The 16,733-nt window shown below is 44.8% G+C and overlaps 1 protein-coding gene across 8 annotated transcripts in view; it reads right to left on the reverse strand.

The window, feature by feature from the left end:
* Nucleotides 1-16,733, reverse strand: part of DGKG (diacylglycerol kinase gamma) — a 200,607-nt gene that overhangs the window by 60,950 nt on the left and 122,924 nt on the right. For all 8 annotated transcript variants that reach the window (XM_036445408.2, XM_036445410.2, XM_045583771.1 and 5 more), the window contains one exon: nt 5,552-5,642. In XM_036445408.2, coding sequence (XP_036301301.1) covers nt 5,552-5,642 — 91 coding nt within the window. The remainder of the gene's footprint in view (nt 1-5,551; nt 5,643-16,733) is intronic.

Consider the following 16,733-nt stretch of genomic DNA (forward strand, 5'->3'; position numbering starts at 1 on the left):
AACAACTTCCAAGTTATATTTCAGTGGCATTTAGGACTTTCACTCACACTGTCTTTTTAAAATGTTAAAATAACATAATTATTTGGGTTGGTTCAATTTTGTTGTAATAAAAAACATGCTTCCTTGCTTATCCTCACATGCAGCAAATTCCCTAGGTCTAGGTTGTGAGGAACTGGCTGGTCATATGGTCCTCAAAATGATTTTCAGTTCAGCATAGACTTCTAGACAAAGTGGTCGACCACTTAGGTTCCCACTGGCGGTGTCTGACAGTTCCCATTTCTGCCTTTCTCATTGCTATTGCTAGATGCCATGAACTAAGCTCTATCAACATTGACATGGAGAGATCTCAAGAACTTAATGGTGAGTGAAAAATGCAAGTTGCAGAGTGAAAAGAAATGGGGGGAAACTCAGTTCTACCTGCAATATTTTATTTCTTTGGTTAAAATATACTTGAAGGGAATAAAACAAAATATTGACAAATACCAATTCTAAGTGAGTGGGCAATGGGAGTGTTTGACATACTGTTCTCAGGACTTTGTAGTATTTTTTTTTTTTTATTTTTTTTTAAATAACCTCAGTTGAAAGAGGAGGGGGAACTGATGTACAGAGATTTCCAAAACATACTGGAGAACAATTATTTTTGAGCAGCTTCCAAACTGGGACTCACTTTCCCCATGCAGAGGTTCACGTTACTGGAGCTGGCTCGCCTTCCCTTGTGAACATTGTTTTAAAGCAGATGAAATATCAAGGAATTTTGGAAGCTCTTATTTTTAGCCAGTAAAATGAAAAATTTCCACAGCATGTAAAATAAGTGCTCCAGTTGAAGCCTGCCTAGTTTGCTCCACCTAACTATGATCACATCAAAAACTTGTGCAAGGCTATTCTGGGCCTGGGGTGCAGAGATGACTCACCGAGTCCCTCCCTCACCCCATCCCCCACCTGTTTATTCAGGTGAAATCAGATTAAAATGAACATCAAGGGCAGCTTTGGGAAGGAAGAGAAGCCGGAGACTCTGAGAGACCCTGAGGGATGGCCCTAGACAGAGGTGATGAGAGTCACGAGGGTGACATGCTGGCTTCTTAATTAGGGTCAGCCACAATGTACTGAGCACTCACTTCTCAGGAACAGACGAGTTTTCACAGGCCTTCCTGTGTGTTCCTGTGAAGGAGCATTTAGGGTGAGCATTTGGAATATTTTTTATGGTCTCTCTCTCTCTCTCTCTCTCTCTCTCTCTCTTGGTTTAATTTTCGCCCATGGATATTTTTTCCCCCCATTGATTTTTAGAGAGAGTGGAAGGAAGGGAGGGAGGGACAGAGAGAGGTAGAGAGGAGAGGGAGAGCATTGATAAGTTGCCTCCCACAGGAGCCCCAACTGGGGCAGTGGGGGTGAGGGAGGGTAGGAAGAGTGGGGAGGGACCCAACCTGCATCCAGGTATCTGCTCTTGACCAGGAATCCAACCCACAATATTTTGGTATAAGGGGCAGTGCTTAACCACTGAGCACACCAGTCAGAGCTGTGTTCTCTTTTGGTAAGTGTAAAAATCTCATGCCTAGTTTTAATGTTATCTGGAATGTTAAATAAAAATATGCAAATAAAAGCAAATCAGATATGCCTCACACCTGGTTGAGAATCTCTGCTCCACACTAAAGTGCCAGTACTGCTCTGGTTTTGGTCAAATCTGTATTTGAAGCCTGACCCTGACCACTCATAGGCTGTGGACTTCAGGTGGGCCTCTTGCCTTCTCTCAGCTTCAATCCCCTTCTTTGAAAAGGTGATTTCAACACCTGCCACTTGAGGCTGCTTTGCAGATTCTGGGAGGCACTTAGCACCATTGCCAGTTACTTAAAAAACAACCCTGAAAACTTTATTCTGAACTATAGCCTTGGGAAGTAGGTTAACCCCTTTTGTTCCATTTTATAGATGAGAATACTGAGGCTCAGACACACAGTTTAGCAAAGTTACTTCACCTAATTGCAGAACAGGGCTAACCCCCGGACTTGTGTGACTAGGCCAAGCCCCTTTCACTGGGCCAGCTCTGGCCTAGCGTGTGCATGTGAGCAATCCATCTCAAGGCACCTTCTCTCCCCCCTTGTCCTGGATGATCTGGCCCACGTGGCCCTCCAGGACTGCTGGATCCAGTCTGCTTAGCACTCACTAAGTGAATCCTATATTCCCTCTTATGTCACTGGGCTATAAGCTTCACTTCAGAGAAGACCAAGTTTCTTAGTCTTTCTCAACAAGCCACTGACCCCAGAGGTTGAATTCCATGTGAGAGGCTTTTAATGGAGACCCTCCCTGCATAATCTCATTTTAGCTCCGTTTCACCATCCAAATTTTTTAAAATATATATATATATTTTATTGATTTTTTTTTTTTTTTTTTTTTTTTTTTACAGAGATGAAGAGAGAGGGATAGTTAGAAACATTGATGAGAAAGAATCATCGATCAGCTGCCTCTTGCACACCCCCTACTGGGGATGTGCCTGAAACCAAGGTACATGCCCTTGACCAGAATCGAACCTGGGACCCTTTAGTCTGCAGGCCGACGCTCTATCCACTGAGCCAAACCGGTTTTGGCCCAACTTTTTTTTTTTTTTTTTTTTTTTAATATCAGTGACACACAGAGAATCTAAATAGACATTGTTATCTGTTCCCCTCTACCCTTTTCCTTTGTTTTCTTTCCCAAGTTGCCAAACCTCTCAGCCTTAGTTTCCTCACCCATAAAGTGAGGACATTAATATTTGCCCTGAATGTTCTGTGGGTCAAAATGAGATGCTACTTAGGAAAACTGGTAAATTTGGAGGCAGTTTTCCTCTCTGACTCTCACCTACCATCCAGCCCAAACCTGTTCCTTTCTCAAGTGAGCAGGAGGACTGTCTTCTGCTCGGAAAGTACTTCTCAGCAGCCCTCCCAGCTGCCTCAGCTGGAGGGAACCGAAGGGTCCAACACTCAGTAAAGGAAGAAGAAAGTGCTGAGTTCACTGAGTCTCTAGCATAGTCAGATAGAACTCTGTTTATGGCTTCTAAGCTACACTCATTCCAGGAGATCTAGAATCTTCTCTCTTACCAGGTGTTAACAATGGAATCTCGGTCAGGTTACTCAGTGTATCTGAGACTCAGTTTCTTCATTTAAAAAATGTGGTAGTCCTTGCTTCGTTGGGTTATTATGTCAAACGAGGACACATGATAACAGGCAGTCAAAGCATGTGGCTTTTTTTTATTTTTTATTTTTGTTTCCCTTCTGTTTACCTTTCAAAACCTCTGTGCCTCCTCTTGCTTTTCCATGAAATGGGGATAATAATGCCTGGCCTGTGGAGCTCACCAGGTTGCTGTGTGACTATGGAAAAAAGACTACGGTAGGGCTTTGAAATGGTGACATGTGGTATTTACCTGCCTGGGTTTATTCTTGGGGCGGCTAGCCTTGAACTGATGGGTGTGTTGGTCCTCACAGGCCTGAGCTGATGTGTGCACTGTAGAAGGTCACTTAGCATAGCTTCTCCTCCTGCTCTTCCTGAGGGCCCTGTGCTCTCTCCGCTAGCTACCTGTGGTGCGGGGAAGCCTCCTCACACCTGCCACTCACTTGCCTTGTTCTCCTGCCTCTCTGTCCCTCTGTCCCCCTCTCACAAGGCACAGGACCATCCATGCACTGCTCTCTAGACGCAAAAATGGTGCCTGTCCCAATCTTGCTGACTGTCAGGAGCTGCTGTCACATGACACCCCACTCCTTAGCCTCATGAATAAATAGTAAAAGGACTCATTATGAGGAGATAAGGGAAACAGGAAGTGCCCCTAACAGCCACCCTCCCCCCTCCACCAGAGGCCACCAGCATCTTCAGCACCCAGGCGACCAGCCTGCTGTGCACTTGAGGAAGAGCTCTTGCATTTTAGATCCAGAGGGACCTTAGGCAAGGCTGGCATGGAGATGGGGGTAGGGAGGGCGGGCCACAGAGACAGGGGGACAGAGCTGCTCTATTCTGGGTTCAGTTTCAAGGCCAGCTGCAGGGAGAACAAGCAGTCGCTGTGTGCCTGCAGCTGGCAGTGGCGAGGCCAGGGTTGTTTCTCACTTAGGGTATATTTAAAGAGTGCCCACGACATGGTCCTGCCAACAGGAAAAATGCAGACTCTCTGGTAGCCATGCTCGGCACTCCTCCTTCGCTGAAACCTCCAGGCAATGGATTTGTGTATCATCGGAGGATGGCTGGCTTCAGCCTCTCCAGGTGTTGGATGGTTCCTCCCAGGGACACAACCTGGGCTCCCAGGTCTCTGCCCTCTAACTTGAGCTGCCAAAAGCTCCTGGGATGAGCCGGATTGGCTCCTCTCACCCTGTGGTTGGTAACCCAGCAACCAAGGGGAGAGACAGACAGATGAGTCAAATGCAAGCCCAGAATCTCTGGCTTTGTGTTCTGTTTGTGAACACTCCCTGTGAACACAGACTCCCTTCCGGCAGGGAGTGGTGGGGCTTTCCCACACTGCTTCAGGCCAAATGCTCCTTTTTAAAGAATGCCCAGACCCCACTTGCCAGCTAATGCAGACTTAGGAACAAAGCCGGTGGGCCAGGGGGAGACCATCTTGGCTGAACTCTGGCTTTGCCATTCACAAGTGAAATAAAACCACAGGCTTGAATCTCATGGGTTGGTGAGGTTGGTGACTGAGAACCATGGGCCAGGAAACCAATGGGCCTGAGGTATTGCAGAACAGAGACTGAGCTGGTGTGCATAGAAGTTCGGACTTTTAGGTGGCCAGGGACAGAGCAGGGAGAGGACTTCACTAGAGCAATTCAGCAGAAGTGGGGTGGGTGGGTGGGAGGGGGCAGCTTATCAACCCAGGAAGGGAAGCCCGACAGGCAAACTGTCTGAGGTAGGCAGGCTGCTACAAGTGCCGGAAGAGTCAGTAAATCACGAGTGCACCAACAGGATCAGCTACATAATTTGAAGGGCCTAGTTCAAAATAAAAATGCAGAGCCCTTTGTTAAGATTATTAAGAATTTCAAGATGGTGACTGAAGAGCATTCAATGAAGGGCCCTTCTAAGCGACCACACAGGTTGCACACCCACAAAGCCAACAACGAGTACCTATAAGTCAGCTCCTTGAAGCAGCTATCAAAGCTGAAGCGGGTGAGCTGGGGGATGTCTGGTCACCTCTGGCCTTACTTCCTCTCACCCCTGCTGCCCCGTGGCCCCCAGTTCCCAGGCTTTTACTGGGCTTAGGACATTGCCCCTACCTTAGCAGCAGCTCTTCTCCCTGTGCTTGCTGCAACTAAGTCTTCGCATCTCTGAAAGGGGGAATTGCAAGGTCACAGTGGGAAGAGGGCTGAGGGCAGGAATAGACTGTGGCCCTGGGTCCTTTGGGCCATTAGACCTCAGAACCCCAAGGATCCCTGGACAGGCCAAGACAGGCCGGTGCAGCAATTAGAGCCTCCTCTGAGTGAGGCTGCAGAGGATGGAGGTACAACGTTCAGATTACACTCTGGGTCACCAGTTAAGAATCCATGGGGACATGTCCTGAAGGTGTGTGTGACAGTCCAGGAAGCTTTCTCCCCATTTGGGGACTTACCTCCAACTCTATGTGGTCATGGAGTTTCTTGCAGGTGGCTGCAAAGGTCTCCGAGGTGCCAAATTCAAAGTACCACAGCTTGTTCTTCATCCTGGACCATGAAGCAGAGACATGGCTCAGTATTCTGTATCTGAGATGGTTATGTAAAACAGCTACACAATCGGGGCGTGGAGGCCCAACTCCCCAGCACTCCCCAAGCTTCTGTTTTCAGCACTTGAGAATCAAATGATTAGGGATGAATTTTTAAAATTTATTTTCCCCAAACTTTGAGCTGCTGATGCTGGTCCAGGGACCATACTTGAACTTGTGAGCACCTGGAGACTACATTTGTGATTCTGAAACATTAGAATTCATAAAAATTACCTGAGGGATGTGAATAAAATGTGGTTTCCTGGGCTCCTATGTGCAGAGATTCTATGTGATAATTGTGGGATGGGGCCCAGGAATATGCATTTTTGTGAGTGCCCAGGTAATAAAGAATGTTACACAGGGGGTCAGTTGTCATAACTTTCAGAAACATTATTGCTGTAGATCCCAATGAAATAACAACTGAGGAAAAAAACATTCTGATTAAGTCTGAAAGAGAGGATTTCTCAGGGAGGATAGAATGAGGGTCAGTGTCTTTCAATAGAAAATGATGGCAAAAGACCCAATAACAGGAAAAACACAGATTGTCATAAATGTCAAGGTTGAGCATTCTTCTCCAGCAGCGTGAGCATCTCTGTAGCCAGGAGACCTGCTTTGTGATTCCATTTTCAAATATCACTGCAGGTCTGAATCATGACTTTTGAAAGTTATTGCCAGGAGATTTAGAGTTTTAATAAAAATTTCCGGAAGCCACAAGCTATTTTTGTCTAAAAGTGACTCTTTTGAAGATCTAATAAGGTTAAGAGGTCATGGTTAGGTCAATATTGAAGGATGACTGAAAGGATCAAACTGACTACTCGCCCATTGCCTCTTAGATGCCCATTGCTGGCTGAGTGACATTTGGCAAGTTTTTAAGCCTCAGTTTCCTCATCTGTGAAATGGAGATAGTAAAAAGATCTGCTTCAAAGCATAGTTGAGATTAGATGAAATGATTGCAACTTCATAGTAAACTTAGCGAGTATGTTAGCTACTTTTAGCTATTATTTTTAATGTCTTGGATTGGCATATTTAGACAATATAGTAAGGCAAAAATGACAGATCAGGTTGAGTAGTCACATAATTATACATTTAAATCATCCTGGGACAGAGATGTGATTATATTCGTCAGATCATGTGTCTTGACTTTTGAGTGAAAACAAATGTTCTTCACATGTCTAACCTAATAGATTTTTCCAGAGTCATAGACCACACTCTAATCCTTGGTTAATTATCTTGACTGATCACGTGATTATCCAAAGATGTTGATTGAAACTATGCTTCTGAAAAAGTACATGTTTGGTGTGAAAAAAAGCATTTATCAATTTAAGAAACACTCATTGTGCCAGGACTAGATGGGCTTCTATTGATGCTACAATGAAGAACAAAACAAAGCCCTCCGTGAGCCAGGCACCTGGGAAAATCAGGAAAGGAAACAGACTATAGTGTTGTGAGCTAAGCAGTTAGTACTGGGAATAGCTAAGAGGAGGTGACATCCTGTTCTTAGTAGCGTCAGGGGTAGTTAGAGAAAGGATCCTAGGCAGGCAATGCCAGAGTTGAATTCTGAAGGATGAAGAAGGGAATAGAGAAGGTGAAGAAAGAACATTCCAGGTAGAGGAAGAAGATAAGGCAATAGCTCAGGGAAAGAGGGAGCATTTGCCAGTAAGGCTGGAGAGGCAGACAGGAGCAAGATTATTAAGGTTGGGAATGCCATACTTCAGTGTTTGGGCTTTATCTTAAAGTCTATCGTCTGCCATGGATCATCCTTAAGAGGGTTTAGTGGCGAGAGTGGTGGCACTAGTGACCTTATCAGGTTTGTCCTATTTAAAGATCACTCTGTATGTGGAGAGTGGATTGGAAGGGGGTGGGTACAGACTAGAAGCCAGCCCAGAGAATAGTTTGGAGGTGGTATAGAAATTCAAGAGACAATTGGGAAGGGCCTGGAACAAAAGCAGTGACAATACAGTTTAGGAGAAGAGAATGGATTCACAAGCTAAATTTTAGGAGGTGGAATTCACAGCACTGGTTGGTTAAGGAGTGAGTGAGAAAGAGTACCAGGTATCACACCCAACTTTTTGTCTTATATAGCATGGTAGATGGCAGATGCCATTCACTGAGAGAGGGACACAGGAGATCAGTGGGAGCCCTCTTTATAATAGGAAAGAAGCACTTTTGGTTTTTGGTCCATTCACCTATTCATCCATCCATCCATCCATCCATCCATCCATCCATCCATCCATCCTTCTATCCATTCATTTATAAAATATCTATTGAGCCCTACTATGATCCAGGCACTGTGTAGGGCCTAGGATCTCTGTCCTCACAGAGCTTACATACTTTTAATAGCTTCACCAAGACACTAACACTTGACCTCTGACCCACAGCAGACTAGCTGTTTGAAATCTAAGAGCTTTTATTTCTCCTGTTTTAACTGAGGCAAGCTTTAGTTAGAAGTGAATGCATTCTATTCCCATGGCTCTTCACTTTTGTACTCTGATGAACATTTTACAAATACAATCTCTCTCAATTCTTAGAAAACCCCTATGAGATAAGTATTATTGCCTCAGATAAGGAAAGCAAGACTGGAGGAGGTAAGTAACTTGCCCAAGGTAGCAAAGCAAGTATGTGCAGAGGAGTCATCCAACTCAGACTGTCTGACCCCAGTTGTGCTTTGCTGCCCTGCAACCTGATCTTAGCATGCTTTTTCATATTGTGTGGTGTGGTGGTGTACGCTCCTATTGCACTTACTAGACTGCTGTGGTTCTCCTTCACCAGGTAGTTAAATGGATGTATCTGGGGACTGGGGTGTTAGTGGTTGCATCACATCCTAGGAAATGCTGTCTGATGAAGAGTGTCAGGCCCTCCCAGCACCCAGCATCTGGAGGCTCTAGAGGAGTTAGAATCTCATTTGTCACAGAAACCCTCCTGATCTTGAATTTACATAGTCTGAGAGAGTCAGCGAGATGCTCTCAGTACATCTGCACCTCTCCTTCTCTGAGAAATGGGCAGAGGCAGTGTGCCCGCGAACCAGCCCAAACACAGAGTGAAAAAGAGAAAGCTGGAGATAAACCTAAATTTTGCTCTTTAGGTACCTACCACTGCAGGTTCAACACGGGCCTTTTTCAGCCAGCCATTATAACAGAGTGCAGTGTGGTCTAAAGTAAAGACCCCAGAATGGAATCAAGGATCCCTGGGTTCAAGTTTGGACTCTGCCCTTTGTAGATCATGTAGCTTTGAGCAATTTGTTTTTTCTTTTCTGAGCTTCTTTACCCATAAAATGGGCTTATACTTAACACAGTGTTAAAAATATTAAATGAGACATGTAAAACCATCTAAAATCGATCTTGGTGTACAGAAGGCCCACATCCTCTTTACACAATATATGTTCATTGATTCAATGTTACTGATGCCTTGTCAATAATCAAAGTACTCTCTTCCTAATTAAGGTCACTTATCTGGTGACTGAGAAAAATAGCTACTAGCCTTATTTTTGAAATGATATAAAGAGGGACTATTTGATTTCCTCTGTTCTAGCCACCAAAATGGTTGATAATACAAAGGCAGGAGTTATGGGGGTAGGAACAGAGAAGAAAAGAGGCTCTTATTGGGAGAAAGGCTGATCAGGTAAGGTGGCTCTCATAATCCTGAATGACTGAATTAGCTATTAATGGTGGGCCCTGAGTGGAGGTAGGCTTTAGGCCAAGTGATATAAGAGAAGATAAGACAGAACTTTTCTTTGTGTATGTTGGGGTGTTGTTGCCAAGGACTTTACTGGCAGGCTTATCTAAGGCGGGTTCCCTGTGGGTTACTGGCGGCCCCCTTTCTCAGCTGCTAGAAGATTAGGAAGGAAACCAAACTCCCAACCTACTGTCACTGCATACCAAGACACCAGGGAGCAGTAATATGGATTCTTCTACACTGTACTATGTACACTGTCAGAGAAGATCCATATAGTAAGGGGTGCTGACTGCTTGCTTGTTGGCCTGGAAGTAGAGAAAGCTTCTTTTCAGGAAGACTTTGGCCTTTTGGTTTTGTAGTCAGGCAAACATTTTACATATCTTATCTCTTTCCATTCTCAGAAGAACCCTCTGAGTAGGTACTGTTGCTGAAAATAAAGAAATTCCCAGGTTGAAGTGAATTCTCCTTTGCCTCATCTCCCCTTTCTTCCTTTTTCTTTACCAACTCCAGTGCCAGCACGTTTCCAAAGCCTTTGGTGAAAGTCAATAGGCATGAGATACCTCACAAATTGACGGGGAATCCTTCCCCTTCCCTCCCCTGCCCCATCTGTCTGACAACCAGAGAGACTGAATGCCAATGTCCCTGCTTCTCTTTTGAAGATGTCTCCCAGCCACGTTCCTCTTAGCTCTTGCTGGAGGTCTGCTGCTGCTGCATGTGGCGCTGGTTTTTGTCTGTTTTATCTTCACTTGTACAAGAACATGGCATTTGGAATCTGAGAGGCGAGGGCTCATGACCAGCTTTGCCACCCACTGGCGAGTCAAGTTATTTAAGTGCTTCAGACCTTCGTCTCTTCTACAAAATGGGAATATTATTCTCTGCCCAACAGTTGTAAAGCTCATGTGGCAAATGCAAAGCACCAAGCAGGTGTTTAATGCATGGTAAGTGCTCACTAACTGTTCTCTCTTGTTGCTAGGAAACACAATCACTGGAGACTCATCCCCCAGCGGCTGCAGGAGTGGAGGCAGTGTGGGGGTCTATCCCAGGCAGCCAATATTTTTTTGAATAGAATAAAACTCACAATGTTTTAATGACTTCTGAATTCGTTTTCTGCATTTGTCTTCCTGCATTTTCTTTGGTCCATCATTTCTTTCTTTCTCATAATCACCTTTGAGATGACTAATCCTTAACCAGTTGTCCTGAGGCTGGTTTCCAGGTCCTTAAGACTCCTAGGTTCACTGTCAGGCTCTGAATTTTCCAGGTGAACCCGTCTTTGAGGTAGAAGACCCTCATCTAGGGCACTCTCAGTCACACAGAGGAGTGGGAAACAGAAGCAGTGACACGGGGGCTTGACTGTATTTCTGGGTTTTCTTAATTTACCCCCTTGCTGCGCGCGCTCTCTCTCTCTCTCTCTCTCTCTCTCTCTCTCTCTCTATATATATATATATATATATATATATATATATATATATATATATATATATATAATTACACACTAGTTAGTTGAATCTTTTCATTTGACAGATGAGAGAAAAATTAGACTAATTAAAAATATTCTTTTATATTTGTTAACAATTTTGGGACTGGATTCAGTCATCCTCCTGACAGCCTAAGAATAGCCTGTTTTCAAGGATGGCCACGAGTGAAACCAAGCTAGCTGCTAGGCATTTTCACCAGCAAAGGCCATGAGCTTCTGGTGGTTCTTTTCTGAAAATCTAAGGACTTTTTAGGGCAACAGACTTTTGAAGACATCAAAACATGAAAATGTTTCTTTAGGCTTAGAAGGCTACAAAGAAGATACTACAGCTATTTCTAGAAATAGGAGCCCTTGAAGAGAAGGTATTCCTCTTTGTGGTTTGGGCTTTGACAATCGGGCTCCTTGAGTGGGCCACTATTTAGTCAGTTAGGCCTTCTGTGTCAGTGAGGTGAGGCATGTGTTGTGTTGAAGTGGTAGAGACTATGCTGAGCTCGCAGGCAGGAGACCCACCATCCAGCCCTGGTTTACACACTGGCCTGTGACACCACAAGAGTTGGTTGGGGCTGCCCAGCCTCAGTTTCCTCATCCTACAATGGAACTTTCTGAATAGCTGACTTCTAAGGTTTCTCCAAACTTCCTGACATCTTGAGATAACGCAATACAGGGTAGGGAAGAAGGGCCCATGTGTTCCTCAAGTGCTGTCACTAAGGAGCGTAATGCCCAACTATTTCCATAGCTGCCACTTTTAAAAGAGAAAGAAATACGTGTTTTTATGTAAGACCTCCTGATTATTAGAGTTGGCAAGTAATTCAACTTTTTAAAAGAACGCTGCATAGGCCCAAAACTACACATCTGGGGAAAATGATGCCTAGCTTACATTAATTATAAATTTTCATAAGGTTCATCTTAATTAAAAAACAAAACAAATGATCTCACTTATTATTCTAGAGGGTTTTCTGGGTTATTGGTGGTGTTATTGTTCCTACTAGTGAAGCTAGTAGACTAGTGTTAGGTTATTAAGATAAATAATAATCTAACAACATCAAGCAGCTATGATAATAACACAAAGGGCAACGCAAACCGAATTGAATTATAATTGAACTAGAGGCCTGGTGCATGAAATTCGTGCATGGGTGTGCGTGTCCCTCAGCCTAGTCTGCATCTTCTCCAATCTGGGACTCCTCAAGGGATGTCTGACTGCTTGTTTAGGCCCGATCCCAGTAGGATTGGGTCTAAACGAGCAGTTGGATATCCCTTTCACAATCCAGGACTGCTGGTTCCCAACTACTCGCCTGCCTGCCTTCCTGATTGCCCCTAACTGCTTCTGCCTGCCAGCTTGATCACCCTCTAACCCCTTCCCTGCCAATCTGATTGATGCCTAACTGCTCCCTGCCAGCCTATTTGACCTTAACTGCCCTCCCCTGCAGGCCTGGTCCCCCCCAGTTGCTTTCCCCTGCAGGCCTGGGTCTCCCCCTACTGCCCTTCCCTGCAGGCCTGGTTGCCCACAACTTCCCTCCTCTGCCGACCTGGTCACCCCTAACTGTCCTCTACTGCAGGCCTGGCCCCTCCCAATTGCCCTTCCCTGCTGGCCATCTTGTGGCGGCCATCTTATATCCACATGGGGACAGCAATCTTGTGTGTTGGGGTGATGGTCAATTTGCATATTACTCTTTTATTAGATAGGATGATGACTATTGGTAAAAATATTAAGAATTCTTTATCTGTTTACATTTTACATTTTTAAATCCCAAGTGCTTTTGGAAGTTTAGTAATTGCGTTAACCAAAGTTTAGATCAAAGGTTAAAAAAGAGTTGGGGGGTGGGGGGGAAAGCAGGTGTGCTTGGTTCTAAGGCCAGGATATCAAGTCCTGTAAGGAACCCATGGCTGTCACCTCACAGGTGCTGCAGAGGCCATCTGTGTCACCTCACAACCAGCTGCCCTGGCCCATCAGAAAGCTTGTCACCACATCTAATCCACCCTGCATGCTGTCCCCTGTTCTCACTGCTCGTTGGAATGGGCATTTGGTGACCCTCAGGCATGGAGCTGTGGATGGAAGAATCTTTTCCAAGAGTGGGCAGTGGCCCTTTGGTACAAGGGAAAGTGAGCCCCAGCAATCAGGAAGGAGACTTAATAAATAGCTATTTTTGTTCTCTGAGCATGTCTCTTGTGCCTGCTGTTCCTGCCAAAAGATTTGTTTTGGCTCAGTGTGTTTCAGCTTCATGGGGCAAGGTATTCCCTGGCTCTTTTTCATGCTGGGGACAGGACTGGTGCTCATGTCACTAAGAAAAATCTACGGTGGTGAATGAAAGGGAGGACTGAAGACCAGAGATCAGAAGAGGGTGGGTGGAAACATGGGGAACAAAAAGATGGGAGAGCTTAAGGAGGGGCTAAAGAAAATAAAAAGGAACAGAAAGGCAGGAAAGACTCACCAAGCATGTATTTTATAGTATTTTATGGAATCCTCTTAATAACCTATGAAGACACTTAAGTCATTTTAATGTGTGAAAAATTACCTATAAAATCACAGGTGACAGATCATTTGCACTTAAGGGGCCTTTGGGGTCCAGAGATTCCAAGCCAGGAAATTACAAGTTTCAAGGATTCTTTGGAAGAGTCCAGGAGTTGCAGTCAACATTTCTTAATGTGGAATAGTGTTTGTGCATTTGCTCATTGTAAAGAATGCATAGGCTAACTAGTGGATTAAATTTTTTTTTATGTGGAATGGAATTAACTCAATTATCTCCAGAGGCACTGATTGAATGGCAAATGGATATTGTTGAATAATAAAAATGGGAAAGTGAATTACTACCTAGAACAGCTTACTGGATATCTTATTCAATACTAGAGGCCCGGTGCATGAAAATTCATGCACTGGAGGGGGGTTCCCTCAGCCCGGCCTGCCTCTCTCACAGCCTGGGAGCCCTCAGGGGTGGGAGGAGACCTGGCGACCAGGGGAAGGCAACGCCTCATCACACCTCTGCTGCTGCCACTGCCAATAGTACAAGCCTCAGTCGGCCCTGGTTACCTGAGCTTCAGGTGGCTCTGGGTGGCTGGTGGGCTGAAGGGACTGGGGGACTCTTGAGGTAGGTGTGTGGAGGCACTGATTACCACATACCTGCTACCCTGGTGGGGCTGAGGGGACTGGGCGCCACCATCTTGTGGCTGTGGGCACCACCATATTGGAGGGCAGGGCAGTCAATTATCATATTTCCTCCTTATTGGCTGTGGTCATCACCATCTTTGAGGGTGGTACTGTTAATTAGCATATTCATTCCTATTGGCTGTGGGGGCTGCCATCTTTACAAATGCATGAGGGTCAATTAGCACATTCCCTCTTTGTTATCGGGTCTAGTAATAATTAATGTCGTTTTAAACATTCGTTTAAAATCTTACTTGGCATTGACTTGTATTGACATAACTTCAAACACGTGGTATCTACAGAACGTGTGAAGTGCAATTAACAAGTTTTGCTTGAAAAAGTTTGTGTTTGGTTTGTTTTTTGTTGCAAAACTAGGGCTAAGAAGATGGCGGATGAAGAGCATATTCGGCACTGCATGCTTTACGAGTTCCAATTAGGAAGAAAAGCAAGTGAGGCTGCAAAAAACATCTGTAGTGCTCTTGGTCAAGATGCAGTTAGTGCCAGAAAATGCCAGCGTTGGTTTGAGAAATTTCGCGAGGGAAATTTCTCGTTAGATGACAAGAGTGGTTGAGGCCGTGTGTCCAATTTTGATCAAGAAGCTCTTCAAGCTTTTTTGGTGCAAAATCCTCAAATTCAATACCCAAGAAGAGCTTGCAACAACTTTAAATTGTTCACAAAAAACAATTTCCAATCAATTGCGTGCACTTGGCAAAGTCCAAAAGTTTGGAAAATGGGTTCCTCATGAGTTGACCGACAACAACCGTAATCAAAGAGTCACAATTTGCAGTTCGCTCCTCTCTCGTCAAAACCGTTTGCCGTTTTTAGAGCAAATTGTTACCGGAGATGAAGAATGGATGCTGTTTGTTAATTTGAAAAGGCGGCCTCAATGGTTGGACAAAAATGAGGCTCTGCAGCCCACGCCAAAACCTGACTTGCATGCGAAAAAAGTGATGTTGTGTGTTTGGTGGAATTTTAAAGGAATTCTTCATTATGAACTTTTACCATCTAACCAAACCATTACAAGTGCAGTGCATAGTGCCCAATTGGAAAGGTTAGCCCAAGCTTTAAGAGAAAAAGAAACTGCGCTGATTAATCGGAAGGGCGTAATTCTTCACCATGATAACACACGACCGCATACTGCAAGAATCACTGCTGAAAAACTGCGCCAGTTGGAATGGGAAGTTCTCCCTCAACCTGCATATTCTCCTGATATTGCCCCTTCCGATTACCATTTGTTTCGTTCTTTGCAAAACTTTCTTCTTGGAAAAAAATTTAATAATGAAGAATGCCTCAAAAATGCATTGTCCGAATTTTTTGCATCAAAATCACAAGAATTTAATCTCTCTCTCAAAATCACAAGAATTTTACAACAGAGGGATTAAAATGCTTCCTGAGCGTTGGGCACAAGTAGTAGAAAACAACGGCAACTATATTGTTGATTAAATTTTGTTGTATTGTTTAAATAAATTTGATTTAAAAAAGTATTAGAAAACGATATTAATTATTACTAGACCTAATAGATAATATGGCTCCCACAGTGGGGGTGTTCAGGAATGAATAAAAATAATGCACTCTTTGATAGAACAAGGGTGCATGCAGAACCAGCACTCCATCCCAACTCTGGATATTGGCTCTCTTCTAAGCCATAATAGCCTTCTCATGGTACAGACTAGCAAACTGAAACCAGTCCTGATAATGCACTGGCTGTAATTCAAACCCCAGCTCCTGTTGCTATGCCAAAGAGACATCTGAGAGAAATGGAAAAGTCAATCAGAGTCCCACAGCTAGTGACTGTGAAATTGGGTAATTCTTATTCTTGCTTGTTGGCTGGCTTGGCTCACTACTTCTCTTGCCATGGACACAGTCAGGAAATCCCAGCTCTAGGTTGGTTGGCTTTGGCTGCTCAGGACCCCTTGGCACTCTTTGCCACAGTGTCTGAGTTCTGGGCATCCCTATTGGTCTCTGGTCTCCACTCTTGCCCCAGAGTAATAAAGGGTCAAACCCGCTGGCCCCACGTCCAAAGTGACCTCTCCACATCTTCAAGGCTAAGTCTGGGCTCCAGAGAATGTCTTCTCTCTGAACAGTGACCCTTTTCTTCCATACAAGACAGATTGTGTTTGTTTCCAAGGACTATGGACATATTCTTCATCAGTAGGTTCTCCCAAATTCTGTCTGGCACCTGACAGTATCTCCTCCTAAGGGCAGTACTCCAGCACAAAGCCTGCCAAAGTCTGAAATCAGATCCTTTCCCAACGCAGCACCCAGGGACACACACATGTGCACATGTCGGAACACATGCAGGCCAGGACAGGGAGCTTCTCTGAGACTCCATCCACAGTTACTATACTTGCTCACAGATACTGCCTCCCTGAGACCCACAGCCCGGCTTGAGAACTGCCACAGTGATGTGAATGCCACTACATGGCCCTGCCACTTTGGGGGTGACCCTCAGGATAGACAGCTGGTGAGGCAGCTAGGGTGTTCTCTCCTGAGGGCCCGAGTCTCTGGAGTGTTTTTCCACTTAGTATCTGTCCTTGCCATAAAATAGCTCCCTTCCCCTCCCCCCCCCCCCCCCCCCCGAAAAAAAATCTCAGTGTTTGGCTGCTTTTAGCAATCCTTTCTTCCTTTGAAGTTTTATTCGTGGAATGAAAATCCCCTTTAGGACGATTTGGCTGAGGCTAGAGGGCTCTGAACAAGCTTGCTCTCATAGTTCTCAGAGAACAAAGTCAAACACTGGGACCAAATGAAACCCTGCTCCCGGAGGGGAA

The sequence above is a fragment of the Pipistrellus kuhlii genome, unplaced genomic scaffold (genome assembly GCF_014108245.1).
Source record: "Pipistrellus kuhlii isolate mPipKuh1 unplaced genomic scaffold, mPipKuh1.p scaffold_m20_p_2, whole genome shotgun sequence".
NCBI classification, from domain to species: Eukaryota; Metazoa; Chordata; class Mammalia; order Chiroptera; family Vespertilionidae; genus Pipistrellus; species Pipistrellus kuhlii.